Source organism: Petaurus breviceps, unplaced genomic scaffold (genome assembly GCF_028583685.1).
Source record: "Petaurus breviceps papuanus isolate PSGF00001 unplaced genomic scaffold, PetGlider_PUasm1.0 64, whole genome shotgun sequence".
Taxonomy (NCBI): domain Eukaryota; kingdom Metazoa; phylum Chordata; class Mammalia; order Diprotodontia; family Petauridae; genus Petaurus; species Petaurus breviceps.
In genome coordinates, this window is record NW_027186428.1 from 2,038,330 (window position 1) to 2,053,408 (window position 15,079).

Consider the following 15,079-nt stretch of genomic DNA (forward strand, 5'->3'; position numbering starts at 1 on the left):
CAACCCTCTGGGCCCTCCCCCCCCAAAAAAAGTGGACCTCTAAATAAACATATATTATGTATACATATGTATATGCATACATATATGTGTGTATGTGTATGTATATGTGCATATGGAAGAGAATTAGAGACCATCTAGTTTAATTGCATTTTACAGATGAGGAAACCGAGGCTCAGAAAAGAAAAATAATTTGTCTAAGATTACACAGTAAGTTGGGGAGGTAGTAAATAGTAGTCAGTAGTTAGTAAGCCTCAGAGTTAGGAATTGAGTCCTAAAGCTCTAACTCCAAATGCAATATTTTTCTTCTTTCACCATAAAGACTCAGGGCCAGTCATGAGTGGCAAATAACCACCACCACCACCACAACAACCACTCATTAACTGTAGTGCTGTGTCTCCAAATACCGTCCTTGCCAAAGCTCTGGTAGGGAGGTGATTTAGCTGCAGATATTTGACAAAGGATGCTCCTGAGGCTCAGAGAGAATCACAGGGTTATAGAGTGTTAGAGTCAGAAAGGACTTCAGAGATCACCCAACCTTCTCATTGTGCAGATAAGGAAGCCAACGCCCAGGAAAGGCAAGGTCAGGCCGTCTGACTCCCAAGCCATCCAGCATGCTTTCCTCTGTCCTTTCCTCCAACATCCCCCACCCACCATCTCTCTGCGCCAATACAGGGCTGGGGGAAGGGATAGCCCACATCCCCTTGTCCTTAGGCAGGACCTATCACCAGCAAGTTCCCAAGATCACCCGGGTCCCTCCCCCTGTTACCTAGGCAAACGTCCAGGAGCTGATGATGCGGGGGCTGGAGCTAGAAGTGAAGAAATGGTCAGAGGATAAGGAGCCCATAAATCTAGAAGGACACTTCCACAGTGAGCTCCCAATTGACATCATCCAGGTACTGGAACAACCTTCCTCTCCCTGCTTTCCTCACAACACATGTATATGGAACATAAATCCATGCATGCCCAAGCACTATGGCTTTGGCCCCCCAAAATACAGACATATTTCTTTCTTTTTTTTTTTTTTTTTTTGCTTTTTGGAGGGGGGAAGGCAGGGCAATTGGGGTTAAGTAACTTGTTCAAGGTCACACGGCTAGTAAGTTTCTGAGGCCACATTTGAACTCAGGTCCTCCTGACTCTAGGACCAGTGCTCTATTCATTGCACCACCTAGCCACCCCTGACATATTTCTTTTTAAAAAATTTTACATAATATCTTCTTTTTTTCCCAATTACATGTTAAAACAATATTAAAAACATTTTTTGAAAAAAGTTGTGAGTTCCAAATTTTATCCTTCCCTGCCCTTTCCCTTCTCTGAGATGGTAAGCAAAACACAGACATATTTCACATTCAAGTATCCGTCCGTGTACATGCTCAGTACCTGGATATGCAGCCCTGACTGTCAAAGGCAAGGTGTGTGTGAGAATATGCACATAAGCAGGTCTAGATCTACTGTGGCCCTTCTCCAACACATTCACACATACCTGGATGCACCTGTACTTATCTGGTACATGGCACTTTGGGCCCAATGGCCTGGGCAGCTCACTCCTAACACAAACTCACTCTCACATGCAATCTTTATCCATGTACACATACCCAGGTAACATAGTGTCTGGACTCCTAGTTCTCATTTCATCCCTTGCCCCCTCCCTCACCTTCTCCCCCCATCCCCCCAAAAACCCTCAAACATGCTGCCAAACTTAATATAGTGGCCAGAGAGCTAGCTTTGAAGTCAGAAGACCCAAGTTCTAATTCTGTCTCTGCTATTTAGTAACTAGGTGACTGAGCAACTATATCCTTCTCTTCTCTGGGACTCATTCTTTCCCTGTAAAATAAGGAGGCCAAACTTGGAGGGTCTCTAAGGTCCCTCCTAACTCTAAATCCTGTGATTTTTAAAAAATATATGCTCACATATTCTCCTCCCCCAACACAAATGACTGCTTACCCTTCACATTCATCAATTAGCAAATAGTGGTTAACTGCATACACCCTCTGTGTATACATATATGTGCACACACCCATTGTATATACATAACATTTGCACATACATATATATTCATATATTGATACTCCTTTGAGCAGGAAGAGATGGAGCTTTGGGGTTGAGCTATCCTACAGCCTTCAGACCTGCTTTTCCCATCCACCCCAGGCAGCCTCCCTCTTCCCAAGTGGGAAGGCCAGGATGTGTCCCTAGCCAGCTAGAGTCCCAGGAGCAAAGCCCTCTTTCTAGATCTTCACATCTCTAGGTCTGTACTCACAAACCTTTCTCCTCCTAATCACTTTCTTCTCATAGATAATCTCTGGGACACAACGCAAGGCTGAGAACATCACAGTGGCCCTGGCTAAACAAATTAAACCGCTGCTGATGGCTAAGCTCTCATCCTTCCTGAAAAGGTATGTCCCTCCTGGGGTGGAGCACTGGGGGTCATGGGGTTGGGCTCACCCCCTCTCTGCTCAATCCATGAAGGTACAGGGGAAAGGAAAGGACTTAGGGCCTGGATCCCTACAATCCTGAAATTCTAGCCTTTACCAGTCATCAGCTTTGTAATTTGGGGACCAGTTTCTTTCCCATCTCTAGTCCCCAACTTCCCCATCTCTAAGATTAGGGTATCAAACCCACAGCTACCAGCGAGCCTTTGCAGACTTCACAGAGAAAAGCAAACAGAAGCATTACAGAGCCACCATTATGGCCAACATCAACAACTGCCTGGCTTTCAGGTAAGCCCAAGGAAGAGGAGGGTGGACCACTTCAGGGGAGTTGGCAATCTGTCACTGAAGCAGTCTTTCCTGAGCTTTCTCTTGCTGTTCCGCCCTATATGCTCGGCCCTGTGCTTGGGTCAGATGTTGAGAAGTTAAGAGGAGGAGCAGGCTAGGACTCAGGGAGTTTCCTGTTTCACTGGAGAAGTACAAAAATATAGAGCACACAATTTCAGTACTGGACAGGACCTCAGATGCCATCCAGTTCAACTCCCCCATTTTACAGAAGAGAAAACTGAGTCTCAGGGACTTATCTAATGTCACATAGTGGCAGAGTGAATACCAGAACCCTGTGTAGGGCTGAGATGATCAGTCAATCAAAATACATTAAGTATGTCCTCAAGGAATTTACAATCTAATGGGATGTAGAAATCCCTAAAGCTACTAAGTATACTGTGGAAGAGAATTCAGAGATCAGTAAAGTACCTATCTGAGCATCATAAAATCCACAAAGGGAAGAAGCCCTATAAATGGGAATTCAAATGTTAAGCAAGTTTTAGCATGCATAATAAAATCCACCAAGGGGTGATTAGTAAGGCAAAGGATTCAACCAGAAAGCTCATCTCACTAGACAGAGTATCCAGTCTGTCTTTTCCTGATGGGGAAAGAGGAGGGTCAGTAGTAGTCAGGGAAGGCTCTCTGAAAGAAGGGATTTGAGTTGGTCCTTGAAGAATGAGAATGGATATTTTGAGAGGGGGAAGTTAGAGGAAGACCAGTGTAAACAAAAACATAGGACATTTGCTGGTGAGCTCACCCTGACCTGACCAAAGAGTTTCCATAAAGGGAGCAAAGGAAAATGAGTCTGGAAACACAGGCTGGGATGAGATCATGGACAGATACCAGGATAAGAGTCTTGGACTTCAGGTCCCAAGGGGATAGTTCCCCTGGGAAGCTTGGGTCTCAGCTTCTCAGAAGAACCTCTCTTTCTGTATGCTTACAAGAATCACAGCGCAGTAAAAAAAAAAAAAAAAACAAAAACAAACAAACCCCAAAATACTGAACTTGAGAGAAGATCAGAGTTTTGAGTACTGACTGCCACTGCCCGACTCCCTGTGTGATCTTCGACAAATCTCTTTCCTTTTCTGGGTCTCCTTTACCTCCTTTATAAAGCAAGAAATAGATTGTTCCAAGATCTATAGTCTTTTAGAGTAACTTTATTATATATTTACAAGGAATAGCAAATTATACATATTAGATTTGCAGTTTCGTGTGCAATCATATTTCTTACTATACTGTTATGGAAATGCTTGTTTTATTCTATAAATTAAAAATAAAATAAAATTTAAAAAAGATTAGCATCAGAAATAAAAATAAAATAAGAGGGTTAGCTTAATCAGGGGTTTCAGTATGGTCTGTTCTGGGCTTGGGTCAGTAACTAAAGCAGCCTCCCCCTCCTCCTTTCAGGACCTATATTGACAAGGCTTCAAAGGCTATGGAGAAAGAGCTCTCCAGCTACATCTTCCACCCCTTGCATGAAATCGAAAAAAGTGGTTTCAACATTCTTCTCAAAGACCTATTCCAGGAACTAACGGTAATAGAACTTGTAGCTTGGAGGAAGAGGGGGTAATGCAAGAGGAGAACTGGGGAGGGGGGCAGTCAGGTGCCCTGAGGTATGCTTATCTTTCTCTGAGAAGACACAAACAGAGCCATGAGGTTGGGAAAATCCTGGCTGACTTGAGGCTGTTTCCAGCTCACCCTTCTTCTTCCCAGTCCCCAGACTTCCCCATGTTGCCACATTCCCAGAGTTTGTATTTCCTGTACTCCCCTGCAGTGCCCCACCCCTCACCCACTTCCAGAGCTGGTGTGCCTAGATCCAGATACATTCTATATATCTTTGTTTCTGAGAAATGCTGAAAATTCTACAAGCACACCCCAAAATATGTTTGCTTTAAAACGTGTCCTAGGACAGGCAGAAACCGGTACTGGATAACGAAAACTGAGTTCAGAGCAACAGTTCTTACAGTTTTTGGTCTCAGGACTGACTCCCTTTATTGAGGACTCCTTCCCCCAAAAGAGTTTTTGCTTATGTGGGTCGTAACTATTGATATTTAGTTGTTCAGTCATTTTTTCAGTCCTTTCTGACTTTTGTGACTCCTTTTTGGGGAGTTTTCTTGGCAAAGATACTGAAGTGATTTGCCGTTTCCTTCTCTAGCTTATTTTACAGATGAGGAAACTGAGGCAAACAGGGTTAAGTGACTTGCCCAGGGTCACACAGCTAGTAAGTGCCTGAGGCCAGATTTGAACCTAGATCTTCCTTACTTCGGGCCTGGCACTCTCTCTACTGTGCGAAATAGCTGCCCCTCTATCAATATTCCACCTTAGAAATTACAATGTCTTAGTATTATTCTGAAAATGATTTTGATCTTGATGATATCTGAAAGGGTCTCAGGAACCACCAGGGGTCCCTTGGATCACACTCTGAGAAACACTAGCTTAAAAATGCATCTCTCCTATAGCTGCTCCAGGGAAGGTTAGAGGTCCCTGACCCCTGATACTTAGCACCTTCAATCTCCCAAAGAGGGAGCGGCAGTCTACCTGGAGAAGAGGTCTCCCTAATCTCTACCACACAAAACACAAGAGTTTCTTGTCCTGTGCTTGAAGTTTTTGTGATGGAGTCAGGGAGGAAGGAGAGAGGCATGGGGGTGGGGGAAGGAGAAGAGGGAAGGACTGAAAATCTTGTTCCTCCAGATTGTGACCTGGAAATGAAGGTCACATACTAACTGATTGACAGCCCCCACCCACTCCTCAATAGCCATATCTGTGGGCTATGTGCATGTGTGTGTTCATTCTGGGGGGAAGCCAACAGTTGTGCATCTTCAACCTAAACAAAACCATTCCTTTTCTAGCCTCTGTTCAAGAGGCTGATGCAGACCCGCTGGGCTACACACAAGGAAACCATGGCAGAAATAATTCAGATCACCAGGAATTGTCTGCCAGAATTCAAGGCCCTAAGAAAACGGTACCAAGAGGTAAGAAGGATGTAGCTGGGTCAGGAAGTGTCACTTCAGCCCCTAGTAACAGGAAGCCTGCCTGACAATTCTACTCCACCCCTTCCCCACCTTCACTCTGCCCATATGACCTGTGGGAACAGTCCATGTCCCTTGGGAGGAGGAAGGGATGAACCCAAGGACTTCTTCATGACCTCTCACCCTAAGAATCTCTGTAGTAACCCTTCCTCCCCAACACAAACGTGTCTCATCTTACAGGGAGGTAGATTGTTTTTCGTCTAATGACAATAGGTGGCATTTATATAGCTTTAAGGTTTTCAAAGCCCTTTAAAATTTTTATCATATTTTATCCTCACAACCCTTTTACAGATGAAGAAACTGAGGCAGCAGAGGTTATGTGACTTGCCCAGGATCTTACAGCTAAGAAGAGTCTAAGGCCATATTTTATCTCAGATCTAAAGTAAAACCTGCCCTAAAGTAAAATGAATAACTACTTTCTACCCTTGAAGGGTCAGATTAGATAATATAGAATCACAGAATCTCAGGGCATTTAGTCCAACCAGTATCTGAGCATCATCCCAGACTTCCCCCTTCCTTCCTTTCTAGGCCCCTCAGCACTTTCTCCAACTCAGTGCCCCACATTCATACCCAGTCCCAGTCCCCAGATCTGGCTCTCTGTGCTGACTCAGCTGTTCTGATTTCAGGACATCATGGAAGCTATCCACCTATACCTGGTAAAAGAATACATCATCCGGCTCAGCAAAAAGAGAATAGGGCTGAGGACTGCCGACCTCCAGCTAAACCTCTCCAGGAAGATCTTAATGGATGCCGAGAACATCCAGAGCTTCTGTGCCCAGAATGTAAGGGGGGAAAGCCTTTCATAAAATGAAGGCAGACTCTGAAAAGTTTCTAAGGGGAAAAGAGCAGGATTAAGTAATTTTCTGTGAATCCTCAATGACCTAGTTAAGGAGTTGGGTCTGGGTCTGGGGTGATTTGCCCCAATGTGGAGTGGGAGACTTGGGGCATAACTGACCAGATTATTTCTCCTTCAGGGATCTCCTGCAACCTGGCTAGAACCAGCACTCCCTACCCTGGCAGAAATCATTCGTCTCCAGGATATTAGCGCCATCAAGATCGAGGTGGCAACATTCGCTAGTAGGTTCCCAGACTTCAGGTGAGTGTAAAGGAAGAGGGAAGTTAAAACTCATCCCAGGTCTTGTACCCATAAAAAATCAGATGACAAAATGGAAGGTCATAGATTTGAAGCTAGAAAAAGTCTTATAGGTCCTCTGGCTCAACCCTTTCATCATACAGATTAAAAAAAAACCTAGGCTCAGTGACTCACAAAAGGTCACAAAGATTATGTCGGAAGTGGAATCTGAACTCAGGTCACCTCTTTTATCTCAAACATTCCATCTACCTTAAAAAATCCACCTTATCTTTCAAACTGCCTATTAAATTCCAAATGAAAAAGGGTTTAGGAGGAAAGAGGTGAAAATGGCATTTTGACTTCCTTTTTCTCCAGTGTTGAAAATGCTACCAATGCCTAGGATCATAGCTCTGTTCCATCTACCAATCCTTCCCACCAGAAATGAAATTTCCAAGGTCACAGAGTCAATCAGTGCCGTCAAGTGGGATCAGATAAAAGCTCCTTTCGGAAGAGTTAAGATTTTAGCTGGGACTTGAAGCCAGGGAATCCATGAAGTGGAGATGAGGAAAAAAGTATTCCAGACATGAGGATAGCCAACAGAAATGCAACAAATCTAGAGACTGAGTAATTTATTTGAGGAATAATCTTGGGGCAGCTAGTGAAGAAGTAGATAGAGCACCAGTTCTGAAGTCAGGAGGCACTGAGTTCAAATCTGCACACTTACTATCAGTGTGACCCTGGACAAATCACTGAACCTCAATTACCTCCAAAAGAAAAAAAGCAAAAGGAATAGTCTCTGATGTCAAAAGCTTTTTCTTGGGGGTAGTACTATTACTCTTTGTTCCTGAGGGCCAGTATTCAGGCACTGGGGTGGAGGCCAGAGAATAAGGAGCCTCTCTTTCCTTGGGAATCTCAGTCTGAAAAAACAACTAAGAAGTTTTTCCGTCTAAGAAGAAGTAGCACTTGGATAATAATCATAGCCTTACTAACATTCATGTACTGTTTTATACTTTTCAAAGAGGCCTTTGCTCCCGTAATCTCATGTCCTCCCAACAGCTCTGAAAAAGCATAGGGCAGGGATCTATCACTTCTCCCTTCTGAGTCATTTCCTGGCATTGCAAGCCCCTGTCCTCTGTCTTCAAGGTAAGCCTCCCCAGGCTTCTTTCCCATTGCTCTACATCTCTTCCTCCCTCACAGTCCCTCTCTGTTCCCCAACCTGAACAGCAAGTCTTCCAGCATTGCCTCTTGCAAACCTTTTCACCTTCATGAAATCCCATCCCGAACCCCTCCAGCCGGATGTGACCTCTGTTCTCCAGCTTTTCCCTGAACGTTACCCAGACTGCCCTGTTCCTCTCACATCACCCTCTGTATCAGTTATTTGTGTGTGAGTTCGTCCTCGAGGGCAGAGAGCGTGCCATTTCTCCCTCAGTATCTTCATGGACGAGCACAGAGTTTCTCAGACAGCAGATTCTTAAAGCAAATAAGTGAAGGGGTTAAGTTGATCGTTTCCAAAGCTTCTTCCAGCTCTGACAGTTTGTATTCTGATTTGTCTAAGGTTTCTTCCAGTCCCAGCTTTCTGTGGCTCTTATTTCATCTTCCTTTAAAATGTGTGGAAACTGCACTCCAGGATGCCTCTCTTGGGGACATGAACACACACACACACACACACAACCTCTGAGGAAGGAGAGGTTTGGGATGGAAGAGGGGGTGGATTTTATGGAGAAGAAAAGGCTCTCAAGAGGCAGTGATGTAAGACTTGTCGTCCAGGCTAAGCACTCCCTCTATGGGAAAGGGAGAAATTCAACACTGGGGAGAAGATAAGAGAACTAACACAGTTCCTACCCTTCAGGAGCTAGTGGGAAGGGGTTGGGGTGGGATGGGAGTCAGGGGCTGTGTAGGGGGGGAAAATCATAGAAATAATTAGCTTTAGAGCTAGAGATCATGGAGTCCAACCTTTCTCACACTACCCATAAGGAGAGGATGAGAGACCTGCCCAGGGTCATACAACTAGCAAGTATCTAAGGCAGGATTTGAGCTTGGGTCATCATGGCTACATCACAATACCTTTAAAGTGAGAGAGCATATGATGCATACTTTCTTATTTATCCAATAACTATAGCAATGTAATGCTATATAATTAATAACAATTAACTATAACATGACACTAATGCTATAGTTACAGTAAAATAATGTAACAAGTTCCTAAGGCAAGGACAAACAATATGAACGCTAGACTCAACTGTATCACTGACTCTATGTGGCCCTGGGTACAGCACTAACAATTTATGGTTCTCTTTAAGTTCTAATTCAATAAACATTTATTGACCACCTACTGTATGCAGAGTAAGCTAAGGAAAATACAAGATTCCGATTAATTTATCAACAAGCATTTATTAAACATCTACTATGTACCAATCACTGTGCTGGGCACTGGGGTTACAAAATACGATGAATGAAACAATCCCTTCCCTATCTTTTGGGAGAGACAGCATGTATATATACTAGTATATAAAGAATATAGATTCAGAGTAAACATATGGTAATTTCAGCAGCAACGAAATTGCATCTCGGGGCAACCAGGAACACCTGATGTAGGAAGTCATGCTTAGGCTTTGAAGGAAGTTAGGGCTGCTGAAGGGGAGAGGTGAGGAGAGAGGTCTGATTGTAGGGGTAAGACATAGTTCCTGCTGAAATGGAGATCTGACACAGACTTGCCTCAAGGGAAAGATTACGGGTTAGCGGTGGTGTAGTAGAAAAAAAATTATGCCTGTCTTTGAATCCCAGCTGTTTTACTTAATTGTCATGTTCCCCGGGAGCTAGTCCCTTTCTCCCTGGGCCTCAGTTTTCTTATCTATATAATAATGAGGGTGGCTGGACTAAATAACCTTCCGGCTCGGACATCCTTTGATTGTAGATTGGCAAGATGAGGTTGAGGGACAGAAAGAAGAAGGACCCAAGGAGGACCTTGAATGCCAAGCAGCATTCCCCTTATCTTGGCATTGTCTTTTCTTACAGCAAAGGACATTTGGGAGCCATCCTGACCATCAAGGAAAATCTGAGCAACAGTGAAATCAAAAGCATAAAAGGCATTTTGGACGTTAGCACTTTGTTGACAGATTCCTCCAAGTCCTTATTTTCACTTATAAAGGTTGGTTAGCTTTTCACCACGACCTGGCCTTGCTGGCCTGGCTCTCTTGCTGCACCTGTGACCCTGACAACTCCACCAGCCTCTTGCATGCTGATTGTCCTTTTCTCCTACCCCTTCCTCGTGGTACAACAGACTCTCAAGCAGGAGCTGGCTGGTGGCCCAGAAGATAGTCATGTGCCTGAAGGTCACAGAAAGTGAGGCTCCCCTGGGTCCCTCCCCCACCCTGCCAGGCCTTCCAGGGGAAAAGTCCAAGGTCAGGTATCCAAAACGTGGGGAAGAGAATTTCGGACTCTGCCCTTTGAATCGAGTCAGTCTTGACAAGGCAGGAGCCCAGGAGAGCCTGGGATTCCCTTCACCTCTCAAGGCTTCAGTCTGTCCTTTGATTAAATGAGAAGGTCACACTAAATGATCTCTAAGGTACTTCTCAGCTCTGATACTCTCTGGCTTTAAGTCTGGTCCTCAATTAAGATCTATTCCAGCTCTACTGTTCTGTGTTCTGTGACTCGAAGACTCGTGCCAACTCTGACAATCTATGTTCTGTTCTACCTCTGGTGTTCCTTCAGTTTTATGAGGCTAAGACCAGGAGAGGAATAATGGCTTTTCCAAATTTCACAGTCGGAAAATGTCTGTGCTGAGCCTAGAACCCAGATTTCTTGCCTCCCCTGTTTCTCCCCTGCTCTACAGAGTTTGAAGCCCAAAGTCAGGTGGGAAAGCTCCTAGGAGAAAGGTGCCCCTCGTCTACCCTTGGCTACTGCTGTTCCTGACAGCCCCTCTTGTCTAAGGGCTCTCTCTACTCCCCTGCTCCTCTCTCCAGGATCCTCCTCGTTCCCATGCGATGGTCCGCAGCAAGCTCAGCATGGACCAGGGCTGGACCAAGACCTTCTTGAGCCTGACCCTGATTCCTCCTCGCCTGGGAGCAGCTTGCTGAGTGGGGCCAAAGGGCAGGATTAGAAATGGAAACCCTCGGTCCTATGCTGGGGGACCATGTCTGAGGAGCTTTTAGTGGAGAGGTCCAGCCTTTTCCCTTCGGACCTCTACCCAAACCTCTTGGAGATCACATACTTGTTCTCACTCCCTACTAGAGCTGTGCACACACTTGGACTGTAATTATCCCTTCTCTATCCCTCCAGGAAGCCAGAAGGGTTGGCTCTGAGAAATGTCTCTAGACCAGGGCTCTCAGGACTCTCTCTCACTCTCCCCTGAAATCTCTTAGTGACCAGTGTTGCCAGATGCGGAGCACGAACCCAGGGTTGCACTGTCTTCCTTTTGAGTCCAGGGCCCCAGCCTAATGTAAATTATGTATATTGTAGAGAACTTTTTATCTGTATGTCTTCATATCTGAGATTTGTACCTGAGTTTTTATAGTTTGATATTAAAAGGTCTGTTGAACAATCTCAGATGCACTGTCTTCATTCTGTATCTCAATTTCATTTCTGCACCAGAGTAATAATAATTATTCCTATACCTAGGATGACAAATTATCATTTGAATAAATAATCTTTTAGAAGTGTATCATTTATAAAGCATTCAGCCTTCTGAGACACAAGACTCATCTGTTTATAGATGAGGAGGGAACCATCATCAGACTCCAAAGCCAGTACACTTTTCAGCTATACCACAGAGATGGAAAACAGGAAGATGCTTAGAGATCTAACACACTAGTTTAACAAATGTCATGTTTTGTATTATTTCACATTTATAATTGATATCATATTGCTCACCTCTGTGGTTGGAGAACAACCTGAATGGGGGGAGAGAATTTGGCTCTCAGAATTAAAAAAAAAGAATACTAAAGACAAATTATAAAATTTGCAAAATAAAATACAAATGAGGAAATATAGTTAGAGAGGGGAAGTGGCTTAGGGTCATAGGATTTAGAAGTGAAACAGACCTTAGAAATCATCCAGTCAGATGTCTTACATTGCAGAGTCCCAGAGAGAGGAAGGAACTTTCCAAGCCCACAAGGAAAGATGATTAACAGAGGGGCTCAATCTTCTGACCCCCTGCATGGGGCTCTAACCGTGACTCCCCCACTGCCTTGCCTGTTTGCACACACAGTATGCTCAACTCTGACCACAGATCACCCTTCATATGCCTCCCCAGGGCTAGAAAGCTTCCCAGGTCTGAAGTGTGTGCAAGCTAGCCTCTGGACAGTTGTACAAAAACATCTTCTGTCTTCCAGAAGCTTACCTTCTAATAAAAGAAGACAGCACATGTAAAGGAGGCTTGGTGATCAGGGAGGAATATTTTAGTCATGGAAATCACAGGAATAGTGAGTAGATACAGAAGACAGTTCATATAGAAGACCTGTGTTCTTTTTAGGAACAGTATCATCAAGCTGTCTGTTTCTAAACCTGCAGCTGCAAAGCCTTGTTTTGCCCTCAGAGATCTGGATCAGCAGTACAACTCACTCCCTGACCCTGCCAGCAATCTCTCTCAGAATTCCCCAGAATTTTCTTGTTCTCCCTTCCTGTGTAGGTAATTGGAATCTTAAAGCAGAACCAGACCTGGGGATTAGGTCATGAATACTCACTCTCTCCCTAAGATTCCCTTGTGAATAGGGGGTATACATTGGTGAGAAAGTGGGCTCAGGACTTAGTCTGAAGTTGAGTCAGGATTCAAGCTGTGAATAGGGTCATGGCTCAGTCTGGAGTCAAGACAAGGGCTTAGTCTGGAAGTTGGGCCTGACCTCAGTGTAGACTCTAGGTCAGGGTTCTGTTAGTGACTGGGCTCAGGAATTGGTCTCAATTCATGATCGGGCCCAATTGGGGCTCAGTCTAGGACTGAGGTCAGGATTCAAACAATAAAGGAGATTAGGGTTCAGAGTTCTGGCTGTAGTCAAGACTGGGTCATAATCTGGGCCTCGGCTTCATTCCAGGGCTCTGTCAATGTCCTGGAATCAGAAGTATATCTATACTAGCTACTAGGGTAAAATAAAGATTAACTATTCAACAAAAAACTGCTTAGAAAACTGGAAAGCAGTCTGGCAGAAATTAGGTTTAGACAAACATCTACCATCTACCAAAATAAACTTCGTATAGATAAATAATTTAGATACAAAAGGTCACATCATAAACAAATTAGCAAGTAAACAAGTAAGAAATTTCCTATAAGATCTATGGATAGGAGGAACATGACCAAGCAAATGATAAGAGAAGATCACAGAAGATAAAATAAACAATTATGACTATATATATAAAATTAAATTTTTGCACAATGAATACAGCTAAAATTGGATGGAAAACAGAGAAAATAATTTACTAAGTTTCTCTGATAAAGGCCTCATTTCTAAGATATATAAGGAACTGATTCAAATTTATAAGAATAAGATCCATTCCCCAATTCCTCAACTGATAAGTTGTCAAAGGATATAAACAGGTAGTTTTTAAAGGATGAAATACAAACTAACAACATCTTTATGGGGAAAAAGTGCTCCAAATCAAAAATAATTATAGAAATGCAACTTTGAGGTTCTATCTCCCACTTATCAGATTGGCAAAGATAAGAGGCAAAATGAAAATATTGGAGGGACTGTGAGAAAATAAGTATATCAATTCATTGTGGATAGAGCTGTGAATTAATCTGGTTATTCTGAAAAGCACTGTGGAAGCATGCTCCAAAAGCCACCATACCCTTTTTGACCTAGAGCAACACTTCTCCAAGTGTGGTCCTTGGACCCCTCGAGGTTCCCAAAGAAACTTTCGAAGGTCAAGACTATTTTCATAGTAATACTAAGACGTTATTCCTCTAGTAAAATACTCCTCCCTTTTCCAGCTAAATAGCTGTGTGAGGCCAGATTCTTCAAACAAAACAACATTGTAACAGATGGAATGCAGAAGCAGATATGAGGATCCAGCTGTCTTTTATTAATCTAAACACTAAAGAGATTTTTAAAAATATGCAAAACATGTCACTGACTAAGCTTTGAGGAAAAAGAGTTATTTTCAATAAAATGTTTTATTTGTGTTAACATGTAATAGATTTAATTATTGTTATTTTAAATGAATTAATATTTTTAAACATTTATCAGTTTTAATTCCAAACACATTTAAAATCAATTGATAACCCACATAAACAAACACAATAAATATCGACTGTTAACCCACATAAAAAAAATTCTTTGGGGTCCTCAATAATTTTAAGGGAATCATGGGTTCCTGAGACCAAAAAGTTTGAGAACTGCTGACCTAGAGATAACACTAATACACCTATACCCTAAAGAAATCAGAGAAAGAGGAAAAGAATCCATATATACAAAAATATTTATAGCAGGTATTTTTGTAGTTGCAAAGAACTGGAAACTAAGGGAGTGCCCGTATACTGGGTATTTGTTGAACAAATAATTGTATGTTAATGTAATAAAATGTTATTATAATATAAGAAATTATGATAATCCATTTCAGAGAAACCTGGGAAAATTGCACAAACTGATACTGAATAAAATGAGCAGAACCAGGAGAATAATTTATATAACAACAACAGTGTAAAGACAAACAACTCTGAAAGACCTAAGAACACTGATCAATGCAATAACCAGCCATGATTCTAGAGGACAGACGAGGAAGCATGCTACCTTCCTTCTGACAGAGAAGTGACAGACTTAAGATACAGAACAAGGCATACCTTGTTAGTCATGGCCAGTGTGGGAATTTGCTTTGCTTGACTCTCCATATTTGATGCGAGGATTTTTTTCTTCTTCTATTTTTTAAAGTACAGAGAGGTAGAAGGGAGGTGAGCATTTACTATTTGGAAAAAAAATAAATGTTACATTTAAAAAAAGAATCTTTGTAAAGGTGGGGAAAGGGCTCAAATTGGGACCTTAATCAGAGCCTGGGGTCAGGACTCAGTCAGTTGTCAGGATGAGGTCCCATTCTAGAACTGTGTTCAAGCCTCCTTCTTTGTCCACGGTCAGCTTAAGGTGAGTTATGTGTGTGTGTGTGTGTGTGTGTGTGTGTGTGTGTGTGTATGTATAAGCCCTGTGACCAAGGGCTCCTCTCTGACAGATCAGTTACAGGTTACAGGTCAGTTTAAGCCAGGGTCAGCGCTTAGCCAAGGACTTAAAATAGAGGAAGGAACAAGC

The 15,079-nt window shown here is 43.0% G+C and overlaps 1 protein-coding gene across 2 annotated transcripts in view; it reads left to right on the forward strand.

The window, feature by feature from the left end:
* TNFAIP2 (TNF alpha induced protein 2) overlaps positions 1 to 11,392 on the forward strand; it is a 32,506-nt gene extending 21,114 nt beyond the window's left edge. The window contains exons 5-13 of one of the 2 annotated variants that reach the window (XM_069103760.1): positions 771 to 893; positions 2,290 to 2,390; positions 2,619 to 2,714; positions 4,158 to 4,284; positions 5,600 to 5,722; positions 6,406 to 6,561; positions 6,754 to 6,875; positions 9,867 to 9,999; positions 10,814 to 11,392. In XM_069103760.1, the coding sequence (XP_068959861.1) occupies positions 771 to 893; positions 2,290 to 2,390; positions 2,619 to 2,714; positions 4,158 to 4,284; positions 5,600 to 5,722; positions 6,406 to 6,561; positions 6,754 to 6,875; positions 9,867 to 9,999; positions 10,814 to 10,927 (1,095 nt within the window). In that variant the 3' untranslated portion in view covers positions 10,928 to 11,392. The remainder of the gene's footprint in view (positions 1 to 770; positions 894 to 2,289; positions 2,391 to 2,618; positions 2,715 to 4,157; positions 4,285 to 5,599; positions 5,723 to 6,405; positions 6,562 to 6,753; positions 6,876 to 9,866; positions 10,000 to 10,813) is intronic. The other variant, XM_069103761.1, reaches the window with a different exon arrangement.
* The last annotated feature ends 3,687 nt before the right edge of the window (positions 11,393 to 15,079 follow it).